Raw genomic sequence first — 18694 nt, 5'->3', positions numbered from 1 at the left:
TTGAAACTTCTGAAGAAGATCTTCAGCAGTAGCAGTCTGAAGAAAAACACTGGTTAGATTTTTGTTGTTGTTGTTCAGTCGCACAGTCGAGTCTGACTCTTTGCGACCCCATGGACCAGATCACGCCAGGCCTTCCTGTCTTCCGCCGTCCTCTGAAGTTGTCTCAATTTCTGTCTAACCATCTCATCCTTTGCCGTCCCCGTCTTCTTTGACCTTCAATCTTTCCCAGCATCAGGGTCTTCTCCAGTGAGTGCTCCCTTCTCATTTGGTGGTCAAAGTATCTGAGCTTCAGTTTCATTATCTGGCCTTCCAGGGAACAGTTGACACTGTCTAACCATCTCATCCTTTGCCGTCCCCGTCTTCTTTGACCTTCAATCTTTCCCAGCATCAGGGTCTTTTCCAGTGAGTGCTCCCTTCTCATTTGGTGGCCAAAGTATTTGAGCTTCAGTTTCATTATCTGGCCTTCCAGGGAACAGTCAGGGTTGATTTCTTTTAGGATTGACTGATTTGATCTTTTTGCAGTCCAAGGGACTCTCAAGAGTCTCCTCCAGCACCATAGTTCAAAAGCATCTATTCTTCGGCGCTCGGCCTTCCTTATAGTCCAACTCTCGCAGCCATACATGACTACTGGGAATACCATTGCTTTGACCATGCGGACTTTTGTTGGCAGGGTGATGTCTCTACTTTTTATCATGCTGTTTAGGTTCGCCATCGCTTTCCTCCCAAGGAGCAGGCGTCTTTTAATTTCATGGCTGCAGTCACAGTCTGCGGTGATCTGGGATCCCAGGAACGTGAAGTCTGTCACTACTTCCACTGCTTCCCCTTCTATTTGCCAAGGAGTGATGGGGCCGGATGCCATGATCTTAGTTTTTTTTGATGTTGAGCTTCAAGCCCACTTTTGCACTCTCCTCTTTTACCTTGAGTAAGAGGCTCTTTAGGTCCTCTTCACTTTCTGCCATTAGAGTGGTATCGTCTGCATATCTGAGGTTGTTGAACTTTCCCCCAGCAATCTTAATTCGCTTGTGATTCATCCAGGCCAGCATTTCGCATGATGTACTCTGCATATATATTAAATAAGCAAGGTGACAATATACATCCTTGTCGTACTCCTTTTCCTATGCGAAACCAATCAGGTGTTCCATATCCGGTTCTAACTGTCGCTTCTTGACCCTTATACAGGTTATACTGTTTATACTGTATTAAACTTATACTGGTTAGATATCGTGTGGAAACTTTATGACAGTAATCATCCCAAAAACCAACTGTCCTGTCTAGCGTCTAGCATGAGCTGCAGCTGAGGCAAACGCTTTCCAGGTGTGAGTCAACACACAGCCACTGGAGAGCTTAAATCGTCTTTATTTAACTTCACATGCATTCAGTAGATCATTTACTCACAATCGAGCTGATAGCTGGATAGAGCGTTACATCTTTCTGATCTAGGTCAATCCTATGGCTGTGGTGAGAAAAGAGATGACTCAGTGGTGTGTGCTGATTGGCTGTAGCTTGTATATAAGTGTATAGTGTCTGTATGATGTATCCCCTTCTCCTCTATGATTGTATTGCGGAACACTTTGTTGGTGAGCTCCAGAAAATATATATAGCTGTAAATAAACTGTAAATAGTTAAGCACAGGACTGTGTCTGTGTGGCTTGCTATTGCTAGCACCAGCTGGCATAACTGCGCACTTGGTCTAAGGGCAATTAACACTTCAATACACTGCACGGCAAACTCGTGCTGGCAACTAGTCTCATAGATGACTCGCTGCACCCCGGATCCTGTGTTCCTGTCTCCTGGTTTTCATCTTGACTTCCCAGCTCCTGACTTTGGCTTGCGTGAAGTTGTTTGTCCGGCTCCCTGACTATGGACTGTGTATCCTGACTTTTGATGAATGGCTTTCGGCTTCTGAACTCTGCATGCAATCTCTGGTAACCCTAGACTGTGTTTTGACTTGGTATTTTGGACTCTGCTCACGTTACTCTGTCTTATCTGGTGCCCTGACCTCAGACTGTGTTCTGGACTTTCCGTGCCCTGCCTGGCCTGCCAGCGCAAGCGTGACAGAGAGCGTGCTGGCGTGATCACACAGGCATGTCTGGTGCCAGGTTTTTTTGCACACTAGGCGAGGCTACCATCTGGTGCCCCCCGCACCCACCAATTTTCAAACATAAATGCATTTTAGGAAGAATGAAAAATGCTTTCCCCAACCAGAGATTAAGTCATAAAGAAAGCATCCGCTGATTAATTTCTCCCTCTGACATGATGCTGTTAAAAAGCACAAGGCATTGAAAAATCTACAAGGGAAATTCCCTTGCATTGAGATGTACTACAACAGTGAAACCTTTTCCTGTCACAGAGGTGAAGTGATTATAAGGACTTCCCTAACTAATTTCTGTCTCTATGACAGGCAGCTGTTTGAGACAAACCCTATCAAGGAAATACAAAATTCTGGGAATGCTAGGAAAATCCTGCGTTATCTCTTTCCCCGGTAGAAACAAAGTTGTGGGACCAACGGGATTTTATTCCAGCATCAACTTCTGTGGGGTTGAAGCCCCCACGTTTTCAGATATAACCTCCTATGACTCTGGATTCCCCCCCCCTCCAGTCTAGAGAAAAAAAGGTCTGGAGAAAGATTTACCAGCTTTACCTAATTTAAGATTTACATAATTTACCTGCTGCATTTCTTCTTTTGAATAGCCGTTTTTTTCCCAAGGCACAGAAAACTTCCAGAGAGAGAGAGAGTTTTAGCACAGGTACCTCAGGGGAGGTAACACCCTAACCTGAATAGCCCAGGCTAGCCTGATCTCATCCGATCTTGAAAGCTAAGCTGGGTCAGCCCTGGCTAATATTTGGATGAGAGACCTCCAAAGAATACCAAGATCATAATGCAGAGGCAGGCAATGGCAAACCACCTCTGAATGTCTCTTGCCTTGAAGACCCTAGTCAGCTGTGACTTGACAGCAACAACAACAAATACACATTAATACAGACCACAGTCCCAGATAATTTCTCCAAGTGACTTTGTGAATCTTTCTGTACAGTGCCTACCCTATTGCGGAAAGCTGGGAGCCTTCCTGACCTCAGTCAGGCTGTTGCACAAGGTCGGCCCTTGGCGGGGGGGGGGGGGGCTGCGGGAGTCCCTGCTGCTCCGACGAGTGAAGCTGTCATGACGGAGCGTTAGGGGAGAAAAGACCAAGAGTCCAGCAGCACCTGAAAGACTCACAAAATTCGTGGCAGGGGAGGAGCTTTCCTGACTCAGTCACAGCTCAGGAGTTGGTAAGCCGCTCTGAGACTCCGAGTAAAGGGCGGGGTATATAAATCCAATCTCTTCTTCTTCTTCCAGCATGACTGACTTATTTCCCCCCATGACTTACTTCAGAGTAACCCTGCTAGGAATCTGCCTGAAAAGCTTTTTGTCTCCTGTTGCAGATCTGAAACCCTTCCTGGTCTCTTGGCTGTTCAGTAACAAAGCCCCCTCCCCCCCAAACCCTGGAATGGACTTTTCCTCCCTCCCCGCCCTCCCAGTCTGTCCAGGAAACAGCTCACACTGTTTAATCCTTACAATGCTGCAGATCCCCTGGCAGCCGTCGCCCCATGCAAAGTTACTGGTAATCTTCTAGCCAAGAAGGGTCAGGGAGGGGGCGTCCCCGCTGCGCAGCACTCTGAGTGCGACTGAGTGCGAAAGTGTGAAGGGGAAACCCCAGCCTGCCCCAGTTCCTCTCGTCTGTGAGTGCCAAAAAGGGCGCCCGCAGAGCCTGCGCCAAAGGTAAACAGAGTGAGGGGAAGCCACCACATAGCTGCTGCTGCCCGTGGCTGCGCGCCTTCTCAGCTCAGCTAGTCCACCGCTGCTGCCTCTTCCCGGCCTCTGGCTGCCTCTCCGTCAGTCAGGCAGGCTAAGCCACTGCCCAAGCAGCAGGGACCAGCGAAGCTACAGTTGGGCACCTCAGGCAGCAGTGATGGTGGCCTTCCCGCTGCTATCCTGCCTTCCTCTCTCTGCCAGGGAGGGGTGGCAGGCAGACAGGCCAGGACGGCGTCCTCCGACCGAGGAGGACACTGGAGCACAGCACAGGGGTGAGCAGAGGAGCAGACAAGCAGGGCGGTGAGGCAAGCGGTGGGGTGGGGCAGCAGCAGGCAGGCCAGCTGGCACTCCATTCCAGGGGGCACGCTCTAGGCGGGTGCCTAATTCCATCAATGTATGGTCCAGCACTACACACAGGGGAAAGTCCATTCCTGGACTGTAGCAAGCCCGTTTGCTACTGGACTTTCCCTAGTGTTTTTTTACTGTGCTTCTGTGGCGGAGCAAAACAGGTTGCCGATGGGTACGGGACGCCTGGCAGATGTTCTCATGTGATCACACCCTTAAAATCCACCCGGCATTTGCACCTATGGTGCGGCTAATTCTGCGTGTGATCGCACCCTAAGAAAAAAATATTTCAAGCACTGATGAGCACCAAGGTCAGGCAGGAGAGAAAGAAGGATACAACTCCCCTCACTCATGCACTCTGGTTAAACATAGATATCCATCTCCTCCCCTGTTTTAAACATAAACAAGGATCTCCCTATTCAATATTAGTAACGCCTCCTACCTGCTCTCTTGAGTTGCCAAAGGTCTGCCTTGGTGTGTTGTGAAAGTGTGAATTTTCATTGCCTATAAAACAGGGACCCTGAAATTTAGCAGGGAGGATTCTTTGAATGAGGGGTGCAGTTCCTGAGAATTTCTTATAGCATAGATTGGGGGGAGGCCAGTTTATAGCTGGAAATGAAATCAGTGGAAAGAAATAAGGAACAGAAGAAAGAAAATGAAGATATACGACAGCTATAATAAAGATAATGGAATCTAACAAATTTATCAGAGAAGGTCTTCCCCCTTTCCCTCCTATAATAAGTAATTTAAAAAAATTACAGAGCACTGAAACACTAACTTCTGTGATTCTGCACAACCTTATGTATTGTTCTCTTTAAGAACAAATAATAAAAAGGAAAAAAGATACTAAAATTAAAACTACTAACGAATGGAAAACAAATAACAATTTTGTGTACCTCCCTAATTTGGTTTTTGCCTAATTTATGAGAGATCCATACTTTTAAAAAGTACATAAAGGGATACTGGAGCCCAGTAGTAGGAGATTAAACCCAGTGGCTGTATAATTTGGTAGCTGTGTAACATTTACGGAGGATTTAGCATCACAGGCCAGCATTGGGTCTCAGTGTTGTGATGGTCCTGAATGCAGTTCTCAAAGCAATACAATGAATTAAAGTATTTCAGGGAACAGGAAAATAGCTGATGTTCTATATTCAAACCTCTTAGGAGACAAACATGGGACCTGTCTTGTGTGAAGAAGTTTTATTCTGTTACTATTAAATTCCCCATTCAGACGTACTGATTCTTTGATAAAAACCAGTATTATGTACAGAATACCTTCCACATATGCCCCTATTTTACCTTATTTTGTAAAAACCATTTAAGAGCATATGGTATTGATGATCCCTCCTGCTTCCCCACCTTAGAATTGCCAGTTTCAGTTTTATTTTTTTCTACGCAACAATGTGGGCAAGAAACATGAGAGAGATAGTGTCCAAGGGGTTTGTTCAAGCCACTGAATCCTACATAATCCATACTCCTAATCCAAATGATCTGGCTATAAACAGAAACAGTTCACAGCATCCTTGCTAGGAACATGAGTACCTCGAAGTGCAAAGAAACACAGACCTCCAGCCTGGGTACTGGAAGGCAGACAGGGACAGAAAACACCAGAAAGAACTGCATTATAAGAAAACTGATGCTGGGGACAGGCACAACCCCCCCCCCCCCAAAAAAAAACCCCATAAACTGGATAAGCCAAGTATAGGTGAGAGAAGGAGAGAAGGATTTGCTGAAGTTTACTTGGCTCCTCTTTTAAACTTCAACAGCCAGGCTGGACAATCAGAAACAGCAGATCCTTCCTCTACTTCCCACCACCGGCAAAATGCCATCTGAATTCAACTCTGCAGAAAGAACAGATCCAAACAAGGTTTTCTGTCATTTCCAATTTTAGCCAAATGCAACATAGTGATTTCAGCTTTATGTTACCTGGCCTTCGCCTCCTCCACTGATGATTCTTTTGCAGTCACTTGTGGTAGCCACAGCTGTCACACCCATGCTATGAGCATGTTCAATCACATACATCAGCCGTCCAGTCTCTGGAGTGAAGGCACGGATTTTCCCATCATTCCAAGCTAATGCCATACAGAAACAGTTTGTTTAAGTCAAAGTATCTTCTCAACTCACTAATATTTTTGTCACTTTATGGTCAGTATGGCTGGTTGCCACTACCATATTACAGAACTTGCCAATGCCTAAAATATCTAGCTCTGATCATGTTATTCCAATTTTTTAAAAATGTCAAGAAGATGGTAGATGGACCATACTGTATTTCTCTTTAGCATGTAGACACCAATGGTTCTAACAGCTGCAGGTTTTAAGTCAGTGTAGATTTTTCAGCATTGCCTATATCTCTGCCAGGACTCCAAAAGATCAGACCAGAACCAACATATTGAAATTAAACCAAAAGGTTTTCTGCTAAACATTAGGAAGAACTTCCTGACAGTTAGAGCTGTTCCTCAGTGGAACAGGCTTTCTCGGGAGGTGGTGGGCTTTCCTTATCTGGAGGTTTTTAAACAGAGGCTAAATAGCCATCTGACAGCAATGCAGATTCTGTGAACTTAGGCAGATCACGCGAGGGAAGGCAGGAAGGGTTGCATCAGTGCTTAGTTCTTGTGGCCTTTTCTTACATGCCCAAGGGAATGCTGATTGCCACTTTGGGGTCAGGAATCAATTTTTCTCCAGGCTAGTTTGGCTGGGGATCCTGGAGGTTTTTTGTCATCTTCTGGGCATGGAACAGGGGTCACTGGGGGTTTTTGGGGGGAAGTATTTGTGAATTTCCTGCATTGTGCAGGGAGTTGGACTAGATGACCCTGGAGGTCCCTTCCAACTCTATGATTCTAAATTATGTAAAGAAAACCACTACTTCCTCTGAATGTCCACCCAAATCCTGTATCTTTGTCTTCCCATAATTTAATACTCTCATTTCTTCAGTAGTCAAAACCTTTAGAAACATTGGGCAGAATGTACAGGTCCACTTAAAGTGGAGAGCAACTGAGGCTAAAGGCTGCGGTCACATGCACCAGTTGAAGCGCACAGTTGCGAGATCACACAGCCCTTTGAAGCTGCGGGCTTAGCCCATCATTGTGTGATCAGATGCAACTGTGGGTGAGTTGTTGTTGTGTTTTTTTGTCATTTGTTTCCCTTGTGCATAAATGAGGATTTGCTCCTCCCCACTGAGGGCCCCCTATGGAGTATGCGATGATGTGCATACTGCGAAGGGGGGAAAAACAATGGTACAGATTTGGGATGACCTGAACAGACCATCCCGACGGCATGAGAGCGTGCTTAAGTGATCAGACAGGGGAAAGTCCGTCCATGGCCCGTAGCAACCTGTTTACTATTGGACTTTCCCTGGTGTCTTTTAACTCCGCTTCCATCGTGGAGCAGCACGGGTTGCTGACGACTGCGAGACGCTTCCCAGATGTTGCTGTCTGATCACTCCCTTTAGATCCATCAGGCATTCGCACCTATGTTGGATCTAAAGGAGCGTATGATCGCAACCTATAGTCAGCAGAAGAAATCCAAAAGCTGTTTACCTGATATGATGCTCTTGCCATCTCTCATGAAGTCTATTGCATGGCAGGTCATGTTGGGAACTGTTATTCGTAGCAGCTCCCTGTTTTCAGGTGTATACCACACTCGGATGTCACTCTTGGAGCAGGTGGCAAATAAGTCAGATGTACCACTATGGAAGGCAGAGAATCAGGCTTGGGAAGGTCTGAACAATAAACAAGCTTCCCACTAGGTTTTGACTAGAGAACCACCTGATATTGTGGACTAGAGAACCACCTGCTGGGGCTAAACCATATTCCTCCTGAAGTCTATTTTTCATTCAGAGTTTCCCATTAAGTCCTCCTTTGATCAAGGTTGGCTTCAGCTCAAAATTGAATGTTATAAACAGGTTCAAAGCAAGTCCCCACAGAGATAATTAAATAACCAATACCAGGAAATGAAACTTAGCCACTTTAAGTGCTTTAAGTGTATCTCTGGGCCAAAACTTGCTTTCCAGATAATACAGAAAACAGATGAAAGTTCCAGTGTCACAGATCTGGAGATCTGCCCAGGGAGAAAAGAAAGTAAATGTGTATCATGCAGTGCACCAGAAAACAATGCATATCTACTCAGGAAACACTATTACAGGACCTAATAATATCAGCCATACCATTCACTTGCTCATCCTCCAATGTGATATATGCAATAATCTGTCAACAATGTCCCTTGGCTGTCTACATAGTACAAACAGGTAATTCTCTAAGTGAAAGAATAAATAGACAGAAATCTGATATCAAAAATTAAAACACTCAGAAACCAATGGGAGAACATTTCTGTCTACCATTTCATTCAGCTGCTGACCTGAAAGTAATAATTTTCCAACAAAATAACTTCAAGAAGTGGGAAACCTCTGAACTAGAATTGATTGAGAAATCTGATGCTCTCTCATTTTATAAACACAATGCTTAATGTATATAGAAAGATGACATTATCACCTGTTAATAAAACAGTGACTTGTGACTGTGCTCATCTTTTAACCGAGTTTTACCAAAAATGTCTCTCTTGCATTTCTGTCTTTTGACCCCACTGTTTTACATTTTCCCCCTCAACCATATGCTTGTATTTCTTTCAACTCAGGACTGAGTTCATAGATGTGAAAATGTAAGCTCTAGCCCATAAAAGCAAAGCTGTAAAGCCTGTATGGTACTAGAACCAGATGATTCTGATACAAATTGGAGCTCAAAAGGACAGGTGGGCTCCTAAAGTAAATTGTAAAAATGAATGGGGCCATGTCCAAAACTTATTGCAGGTACTGCTTTGGGGAGATGTGGAGCAGCAAACACTTTTCTGATGGTGGCTCAGACAGCAAACCTTTTCACAGCTTCTCTGACCCTCCACTAGTTCCTCTCTCCCAGCAGTTCCTCTCTCTAGCCAGCATTCCAATCCTTCAGCCCCTGCCGACTCACCATTCTCAAGGCCCTTTCCCAAAGGCAAACAACTTTATTATTACCTTGACCCAGCACCAGTAGTTTGATATCCAGTTTCTTCATAAGGAATGAAAGGTCAAGCCTTGCTGCAGAGGCAACTGATATTAACAATCTCCAGTCACTAGTGATGCCACTGGGATTACATAGGCCCCTGCCACACGGGGGAAAAAAGAACGGCCAAAGTGCAGCTTTTTAGAGCCGCACCAAAAGAGACACGCAGTGGCGGGATCAGCTAGATCCCCTGAGCTGCCACGCAGTTCCTCCCCAGCACGATCAGATGCCGGGGGGAAGCCACTGAAGGGAGAGCGAGGCAGTCGAACCGAGCATGTGTGCGCATGCATAGTTCAGCCGGGAGCCTCGATTGCTCCGGAAGACGGGCGTGCCGGCGATCTCACGGCCGCGCTTGCTGTGCCGTTTCTGGTAAGTCCTGCTCTTTTGCAGGTTCTTTTTTGCAGCGGGTTTTCCGGCTGAAGGGACGGATCGGGGATGGGTGCGCGCCACTTCCCAGATGTTGCGGTTTGATCACGCCCGTTTGCTGCACCCCCGATCCATCCCTCTTCCGGGCCAAAATCTCCCGTGTGACCGGGGCCTTAGTAGGTTTTTGTAACACACCAACCATGTTCTGCACTGGCTATGGAGAAAACTGCATTTAGGTAAATATTATGACTAGTGTCCTGGGGAAAATGTGGTATTCCTACAAGAGGAGTAATACTTCAGGGAAAGAAATCTGGATCTTATAAACGAGGAACATTAGCTGACATATCGTTGTAAGCTGGCCATCTAGAAAGGAGTTTGGAGCATCAAAGTACACATTAAGTGGGATTTTGTCCTCCTTGTTGCATTCTTTATAAAGTAGCCACAACGTGTGTATGTGATCTGGAACAGAGGGGGAAGAACCCTTCCCTCTGTGCCTTTTTCTTGACAGAAATCCAACCTCTCCTCTGAACTGCTACTGGCACCACTGGGGAACCCACATTGTCCCTGTCTGTTTTCTTTATCATTATACAGAAGCTCTGGGGAGGGCACAATATCTGCAAGGAAAACAACATGAGGTGGTGGTGGATGGTTTAACCTCTCCCTGTCCCAGCACCGCAGGCTCAATCTTTCCCCCTTTCACAGCCTTTTTAATGCTAAAGAGCATGATGGGAGATAGGATCATAGAATTGTAGGAAGGGTAGTGGTTTTTTGTTTTCAGAGTGCACTTGGCTTTAACACAGCAGTGCTTGTCCCAAATCTACTATGTGCTTGCAAGACTACAAAATTACAGAGTCTTGTTTCAGTTTGAAACAAAAAAAAACTACTTTATTCTAGAAACACATGCTTGATAGTGCAGGGTAGAGAGATAGGCTATCTAACTGGGAGATGGAAGCAGATGCTGAGAGGCATCCTGCATCTCCATCTTGTGTGCATGGAAGAGAGAGAAGACAGTGAGGAGATGGAAGGAAGTTGCTTTTCCCTAAGGAGTGCTGATCTACACTTCAAAGGGATTCTCAGTGACAGCAGATTGAACAGGAAGACGCTTGCTGTCTGCCTATCTGCCTGCAACTCTGTGGTCACTTGCTTCTGGAGGCTGAGACACTGGGACACTGCATCCAACAAGGACTCCCACATAATGTATGGCTGGGAGAGGCCATGTGAAATCACAGTTCAGAGGGCACAGTAGCCAGAATGATATTTTGCACACTGCAGCCATAGTATTACTCTCTTAAAATATTTGCACATACGGTAGTTTGCTTAATCTCTGTATCATAGAGATGCCTGCAATATTCTTTTTGAACCAGAACTGTTCCAACTCTGCACTTTGTAAGTTGCAACTTTGTACAACTTCACAGAATCCAGTGGAGTTTTGTGGAATTTACACTTTTCCCCCCAGCAAGGAACAAAGAGAGAGGGTGAAGGGCAGTGGAAGTATTTGCCTGGTGAATCATAAATGGAGGCTGAAGAACAACAAGTAACCATGCCAAACCCAGAAGCATATTACAAAGTATTTTTAACAATATTAGTGACATATGTCTCACAGCTAATGAAGACTTGCTGCCTACTTTTTCAAATGCAATGAAAATTGCAATGAACAGCTTCTCTGAATGCATGGGATCAATCACACCCTATATATACAGAAGAGCTTGTAGCAAAAAGTATAGCACCAGTAAAAGCATGAATGTCGTTACAGAAAACAGCATTGTCTCTGGACCCACAGAAGATCCTTGACAGCTCACTGACAGCTCTGAAGGTTGGGATTGGTTTTCTAGATAGGTGAGATCTAATGCTTAGGAAGGAGGCTCTGAAAAGTAGCCATGGCTATGCACAGGAAGCCAGAGCCTTCCCAAAGTGGTGAAACACTAATTTGTTAGCCAATAAGGTGCTATGGGAATGACATTTGAAAATAATCCAATAACTGGGTAGTAAAGGAGAGAATTATGTGATTTTTTAAAATTCAACACAGCCCAGGAAGAATTACCAGAAGAAAAAAACAAACAAAGACTCATCAAAGTGTTTTTCTTTTTGAATCACACATCCTATGATTGTACACAGCAGAATAACACCAGCACTTTGAAGTATTTCAGAATGTCAAGACAAAGAAAAACATAAATGGGTTTAAAGGTTGCACAGAGAACACAGAAGGGTTCAAAGGATGTACTGCATTCTGCAGAAAAGTAGAAAACAGATAAGGAATCCAAAGGAGGCCTAAATGAATAGCTATTCCACCAAGCTCATCTGAAATTGTTTGATTCTTCTCCTCAGTTGGCATCCATATATCCGACTAGTCTGGGCCCTTCAGATGGTGCAATTTTCAGTTCTAAGTCCATTGTTCCTTTCAGATACCTTGCCAGTTTCTTTATTGTGCTCCAATAGTGATGGTTAGGCAAACTAACTTTTCTGCATAAAGATGCCAACTGCTGCTGTGATGTCAGACCTTGTGGTTTTGCTCAAGTAGAGAAGTTTTCCAACTGCTTCTCTGTATTCTCCAATGTCCAGAATCGAAGATGTGCAAGGGGCCTCGGGTTCGCTCACTGTTTCAACTTTAGCGGGGAGATCACGGCGGAGCACCAAGATTTTATCTGTGAAATAGCTCACAAATGCCTCACAGCCAATGTCCAATTCCCTAGCGTTTTGCCTGCCCTGTGGCAGGGCCGTTAAAGACCTAATTGTTCTAAACAATTGGGCTGGGCGTGAGCTCACAGACGCAATCCTGGCTGCATAGAATTCTCTTTAGCCGTCTCAGCTCCCGCTTCATAAGCCGCAACCCCTGGGAGTACCAGGGGGCCAGCCTAGAGCGAGTGCGCAGAGGGCGCCAGGGAGTGATCTCGTCGATGGCTGTGGAGAGTCGGCTATGCCAGTCCTCCACAAGTTCATCCAATGAGCCACCAGGGGGCCTTGGATCCCGCAGAGCCATCTGAAGCGGTACTGGGTCCATTTGGCTCCGTGGGCGAGCTAAAATCTGCTCGCCACCTAAGCAGGGTCATCGAAACTAAGATTGAAATCTGGAGTCTTTGTCTATCCTCTGTTTTCTCTGTACTACTTATGTACTTGTGCATTACATGTTGTATTTTGCTATCACTGATAACATGTGGTTCCTTGTTAGTATAGTGTTATCTTGTTATATAAATGTTTTCTGTTGTCTATATTACTTGGGCACTCTTTGGTCTGCATTATTTATGCAGTGCTTGCTTGTTTCATGTTCCTGTGTACTGTGTTATCTCACTTGTTTTGTTACAGGGTAATCCTACACAGGTTTACTCACAAATAAGTCCCACTGAACTCAAATAATACCAGGACTTCAACCTTAATTTCTTACATACAGAAGCACAGAAATGGCTGATACTACCAGTAAATGCTTGCTTTGTAAATCAATGGATAATAGTAAAGTTTTGTATAAAGTATGTACCAAGATTGCAACTCTCCATTTTTTAAGATAAGAAGACCGTTTGCATCACACTTACTATGGGAAAACAATATCGTGGATGGCCTCGCTGTGGCAGGTGACGATGAGCTCATCCTTAAAGTCCGAATATGAGAAGCGATAAATTTGTGCCTCAATAGTACCCACAAAAAACTGGTGGCCCTGCCCTCGTGGCGTGATGGATGTGATGGCACCTTGCAACTGAACTTTTCTGTAAAATCAAAGAAAAGTTTTGTATTAAAGATTAGGTTTTGCCTGACCACCTTTCCCTCCCAGTTCTTGCTATTCAGTTGGTTGCTACTTTATCCTTCCTTCCAGCAATGGCTCATAGCAGAATCTGGCTTTAGTAACCAAGGAAAAGAATTAAGGCCCAGAGAATTATTTTTGAAAAGATGTTGCTTAATGAACTCAATCACAGAACTATAGAATCATAGAATGTTAGAGTTGGAAGGGACCTTGTAGGTCATCTAGTCCAACCCCCTCTAGTCCAACCCCCTGCACTCTGCAGGAGCATAGCCGAAAGATAGCCCTACAACAGACCCGAAAGATGGTCATCCAGCCTCCACTTGAAAACATCCAGCGAGGAAGCATCCACCACCTCCTGAGGCAGTCTGTTCCACTGCTCAACCACTCTTACAGTTAGGAAGTTTCTCCTGATATTTAGCCGGTATCGAGTCCCTTGTAATTTCCACCCATTAGATCTAGTCTTGCAATCCGGAGCAGGAGGGAATAGATCTGCTCCATCTTCTACATGACAGCCCTTCAAATACTTGAAGACTGCAATCATGTCCCCTCTAGGCCTTCTCTTTCCCAGGCTAAGGTGCCCCAAACTGGACACAGTACTCCAGGTGAGGCCTGACCATAGCAGAATAGAGCAGAACTACCACCTCCTGTGATCTGGACACAATGCTTCTGTTAATGCATCCTAAGATTGCATTAGCTTTCTTCACAGTCACATCGCACTGCAGGCTCATGTTTAGCTTGTGATCAACCAGAACACCTAGATCCCTTTCACATGTGCTGCTGTCAAGCCACGTCCCCCCCATTCTATATCTGTGTCTTAGATTTTTTTGTACCTAAGTGTAAGACTTTGCACTTATCTCTATTGAAATTCGCTTTCATTTAATATTTCGGTGGGGTCACCCAAATGTTTCAAAGGGGCAGAGGGAATCTGTTTGCATGCCAGTGGTTGCACTCAGAACCTATGAGCAACATGGGACTGATATTTTATTGACAGAAATGCATCTTCTAGTTACATTTGCCAATTAAAAGTTCCCTTGACTAGTCAAAACACTACAGTTTGGCTGCTCTGCTTGCCAAGCTGCATCAAAAGGACAGTGCATCTTTCTTGTACAAGATTTGCTTTGTCCAGTGTAAGAGGCAGGGGACTTAATTTAGCATTGATCCCTAAATATGAATATATACAGTGCAATGGAAATAAGTCCCATTTAAGATTGCCAGATCCCTTTGTCATGCTGGCGGGGGAATTTGGGGGGCATTCCAGGGGTCGCACGACATGCTGATGTCACCCGGAAGTGACATCAGTGTGTCAGTGATGCTGGGGGCAACACTCTGCTTTTTGGGTAAAACTCTATGGTAAAAACAGCCTCAAACCATAGAGTTTTGCCCAGAAACAATGTGTCACCCCCCGATGTTACTGACACACAGATGTAACTTCTGGGTGACGTCAGCGCGTCGTGCATGGCGTCAGGAATGGGGAAATTTCTTCCCACCAGCCAGCTGGCCAGCGGTGGGCAGGAGCCTGCAAAAGCAAGGAATTCTGCACCCCCACCTGGGGAGTGGTATCCCTAGTCCCATTCAACTCAGTGGGATCTACTTACAAATTTATATATGCAGCATTGGTTTTGAGGTTTACTTACAAAGCACCTGCACTAGAAATATCTGGTCAATTATCTAAAACATAACACAGTCTAATGATACACACACAGAAAAAAATGCAATTATAGTACCATTTTGCTATGTATTAGTTTTCATAATTTCATTATCTACATGTTCACTGAGCAACAATATCCTGCCTATGAATGATCGGAAACTCACTTGATAGCTTTATAGTTGGATCCTGAGCAGTGAGCTACAATTCCAGCTCCAGTGCCAATGACTAAGTCGCCTGTCTTCAATAAAAGCAAAGCTGTGACTCCCTAGGAGGGGGAAAACAGCATTAAGACATTTATGTTTTAGCCATGTCTTTGCATTTGTGCAGGGTGACTGAAAAGCTCAACAAAATATTTGTCTTGCTCCCTGGGTCGGTATGCATGCAACTAAGATTACTGCTTTATTAGTACTGTGCTTTGAAACCACACAGAAGGAAGCAACATTATCAGCCTGCAGTATGAAAATATCTAGAAAAGAAACAGACTTCAGAGAGCTACAGTGGACAGAGTTCTTACCCCAAACCACCACCATCACTAACAAACTTACATTGCTTCCCAACCATGCACAACTGGTACCCAAATGCATCCTCTTTGTAAACAGGACTAGCCCTAAGCTCCAGGATAGTAGTTGCACTAGACTGTTGCAGCCATATTAGTTTATGGCCACCTAAAAGCTAACTGACTCTAATGCAGTATAAGCTTCCATAAGCAACACTGTACTTCATTTGATGGATAAAGCAGGCACAATGATGGAGGATGTAAAGGTAAAGGTTCCTTTGCTCGAAAGCCAGTCGAATCCAACTCTAGGGTTGCGGTGCTCATCTCCGTTTCAAAGCCGAAGAGCCAGCGCTGTCCGAAGACGTGGTTATGTGGCCAGCATGACTAAACACCAAGGCGCACGGAACTCTGTTACCTTCCCACCGAAGTGGTACCTATTTATCTACTTGCAATTTCTTGCTTTCGAACTGCTAGGTTGGCAGGAGCTGGAACTAGAGACGGGAGCTCCCTCCGTCATGCGGCACCCGGGTCTCGAACTGCTGAACTACTGACCTTCCACAGCCTGCAGTTCAGCGTCTTAACCTCTTGAGCCACTGCAGCTCCTGATGGAGGGTGTGCATACACATAAACTGAGGTTCAGTAGCAGAGCAAGTTAACAATCCAGAAATTGTAAAATGCAGATACATAACGGTCTATATTTGTGGGAGCCAATTTTTGCTCTGTTATCAAATTGGGGAAGGAATTACTTTTTGTAATGACAGAAAACTTAAAAAGCAATTTCACAAATCCACGTCATTGGTTGCATGTCTTGATGAGATTTCTCTATCCCAAGCCCTATCTCCCTTGAAGACAGTTATACTCGATCAATATGGGGATTCATCTTTTGTTGCAAAAAAAGTGACAAAAGCTGATCAGTACTACCACACAGCAGAACAAGAGACATTATCTAATGCCAATGTATCCACAGGCCAGGAAATTTCAGCTGTTTTATCATCTTTAGACACAAACCTCCCATGTTCACAAGGAATTCAACCTTCACTTATTTCAGGTTACTGACTAATTTGATGTAGATAACATTTAAATGCCCTAGGCTGTTTTCTCATATGTCCTTTTTTCTCTGCATCACACAGAGAGGATTATGCTATTTTTAAGTCAGTGCCAGTGAAATGCAGCTAAGGGACCACTGGGGGAGGTATGTTATGAAGAAACTTCTGGCTGATATTTTCCCTTGATGTAAACCTGTCTATATGGTGGGGAAAGTCCTCAAACATATATACAATACACACCATGAGAACCACTTCACACTTTATATAGCAGTACACCAGTATTTGTATTTGTTGCAAGCAACAAGTATGAATGGAAGACACATAACCTCCAAATGTGCTGTGGACATGTGCCAGAGAGCTGCAGGCGGCAGCAGCTTCACTGTGTTTGTTATTACGTTAGAACTACATGCCAAGTATCTTTTATGTAAATTGGAAGACTCAGCCTTCACAAATAAGGTACCTATTGATGAACAAGTAGGATTTAAAACTGTTTGGCTGAACTACCATGGATAATTGTTTTGAGTTAGCTCACTTTACCCAAAAGTATGTCAACATGAAAAAGATGACCTGATCTATGTAGCTTTTGTGAATCTTAAAACAGTTTCTGGTACGATAATCAGAGATTATGGGTTAAATTCTCCAGATGTAATCTGGATCATTGAATTGTGCTTCCACAGGCTGCTTAACAAACCTCATCCCCGTAAAGGGGTGAAGCAAGGGATCCAGAATCGGCTGGTCCTCCCAAGTATTAAGGAGGCCAGGCTGGTGAAAACCAGGGCCAGGGCTTTTTCAGTGGTGGATCCATTCTGGTGGAATGAGCTTCCAGAAGAGATCAGGGCCCTGTGGGACCTTTTACAGTTCCGTAGGGCCTGTAAAACGGAGCTCTTCCTCCAGGCTTTTGGAGCCGCCACTGCTGCTATTACCACCATGACCACCATTGTTATTAATAACAATTGACATCTTATGGTGAAGAGCCCTTACCCACTGGACCCTCAACTACTGCCCGAGCCAATCCCCCCTTATGATCTATGATGATTTATGACACCTGAAGCACTTCTTATGACATCTGAGCAGACCAATGTGGTTGATGGTAAAGAGTCTAGCACTTTATTATTATATCTGATTTTAACATGGTATTTTAATATTCTATTTATATTAATTGTTGATGTGTTTTGTATGTATTGTTGGAATTTTATCTGCTTGTAAGCCGCCCTGAGCCAGCCCAGGCCGGGAGGGTGGGATAAAAATTTGAATAAATAAATAAATGTATTTTAGCTCTTTTTCTGTATAACTTATTTACAATTGATATTTTCACTTTTAAAGGAGCTCAGTTCAATGCACAAACTGTTTGTCAAAGGGAAATCTCCTTTCTCTTCAATTCGATGAAACAATACTCCTTCCTTCCCTTCCCCAGTTTTTCTACAAGCTAGATGCCCCATTTTCTGCTTTGGATAGCTGGAGAATATCTTTAAAAGCCAATAAAATTAGGAGGTAGCTATCAACAGGACAAACTTACCAGCTTTTTGAAGTAAATGAGCAGGGTATGAAGAAGACTAGATGGTAATGCAAAAGAATGACTGTGGGCCAAACCAGACAGGAACTAGGAGTTTCATGTCCAGATCTCCCAGCAATTTTTAATCTCTATTTTCAGTCATACAAAGCCCAATGTGAAATGGGACTGTGGTTTAAGCTTTCCCCATGCACCATTTTCCTGATCTGAAACTGGCCTGGGGAGTTGCTGTCTCCTGTATCAATGTAAACTCAGAGGATTGGGAAGTCTTCATACACATGTACACCATGACCCCAATACAAGTTTTGGCCCCATATGCCTGAAAAGTGAAGTTTTTTTCCCCACTGGGAACAACTGGAAACTCCAGACACAGAGCTCCAAGACCATGTCTGGTTTGGTACTCAGAGGCAGTTAAGGAGAAGAACATGTCAGGAGCCAGCATTGACACTGTATACATGAAAACAGGATGCTGTTTATGAATCCTTCACATAAGAACTACCTTCTTAAATCAGATTAATAGCCAATCCAATCTAGTATTTTGTTTCCTTCCAGGAAGGTTTAATTTGTCCCAAATATGTCACAGCATACCATGCTAATGAATTATTCTCATAGTTCCTTCCTGATATACACTTTTTGGAGCCAAACACTTTAGGACACCCTATATAAAGTTATGCTTTGTATGATTACTCTAGACCTGCTTTATGTAAGTAGGTGGCCATTTGTACTGGAA

The 18694-nt window shown here is 44.3% G+C and overlaps 1 protein-coding gene across 1 annotated transcript in view; it reads right to left on the bottom strand.

The window, feature by feature from the left end:
* The window catches only part of CFAP52 (cilia and flagella associated protein 52), a 46176-nt gene that overhangs the window by 6448 nt on the left and 21034 nt on the right, over positions 1–18694 (bottom strand). Inside the window, exons 7-10 of the mRNA XM_015416509.1 lie at positions 15077–15177; positions 13059–13229; positions 7675–7823; positions 6065–6210 (exon numbers count right to left, since the gene is read on the bottom strand). Of these exons, the coding sequence (XP_015271995.1) occupies positions 6065–6210; positions 7675–7823; positions 13059–13229; positions 15077–15177 (567 nt within the window). The remainder of the gene's footprint in view (positions 1–6064; positions 6211–7674; positions 7824–13058; positions 13230–15076; positions 15178–18694) is intronic.

The sequence above is a fragment of the Gekko japonicus genome, unplaced genomic scaffold (assembly GCF_001447785.1).
Source record: "Gekko japonicus isolate JY-2015 unplaced genomic scaffold, Gekko_japonicus_V1.1 scaffold2544, whole genome shotgun sequence".
Lineage (NCBI taxonomy): Eukaryota > Metazoa > Chordata > Lepidosauria > Squamata > Gekkonidae > Gekko > Gekko japonicus.
The sequence above is the reverse complement of the archived record's forward strand: the minus strand, read 5'-3'. Positions and strand labels throughout refer to the sequence as shown.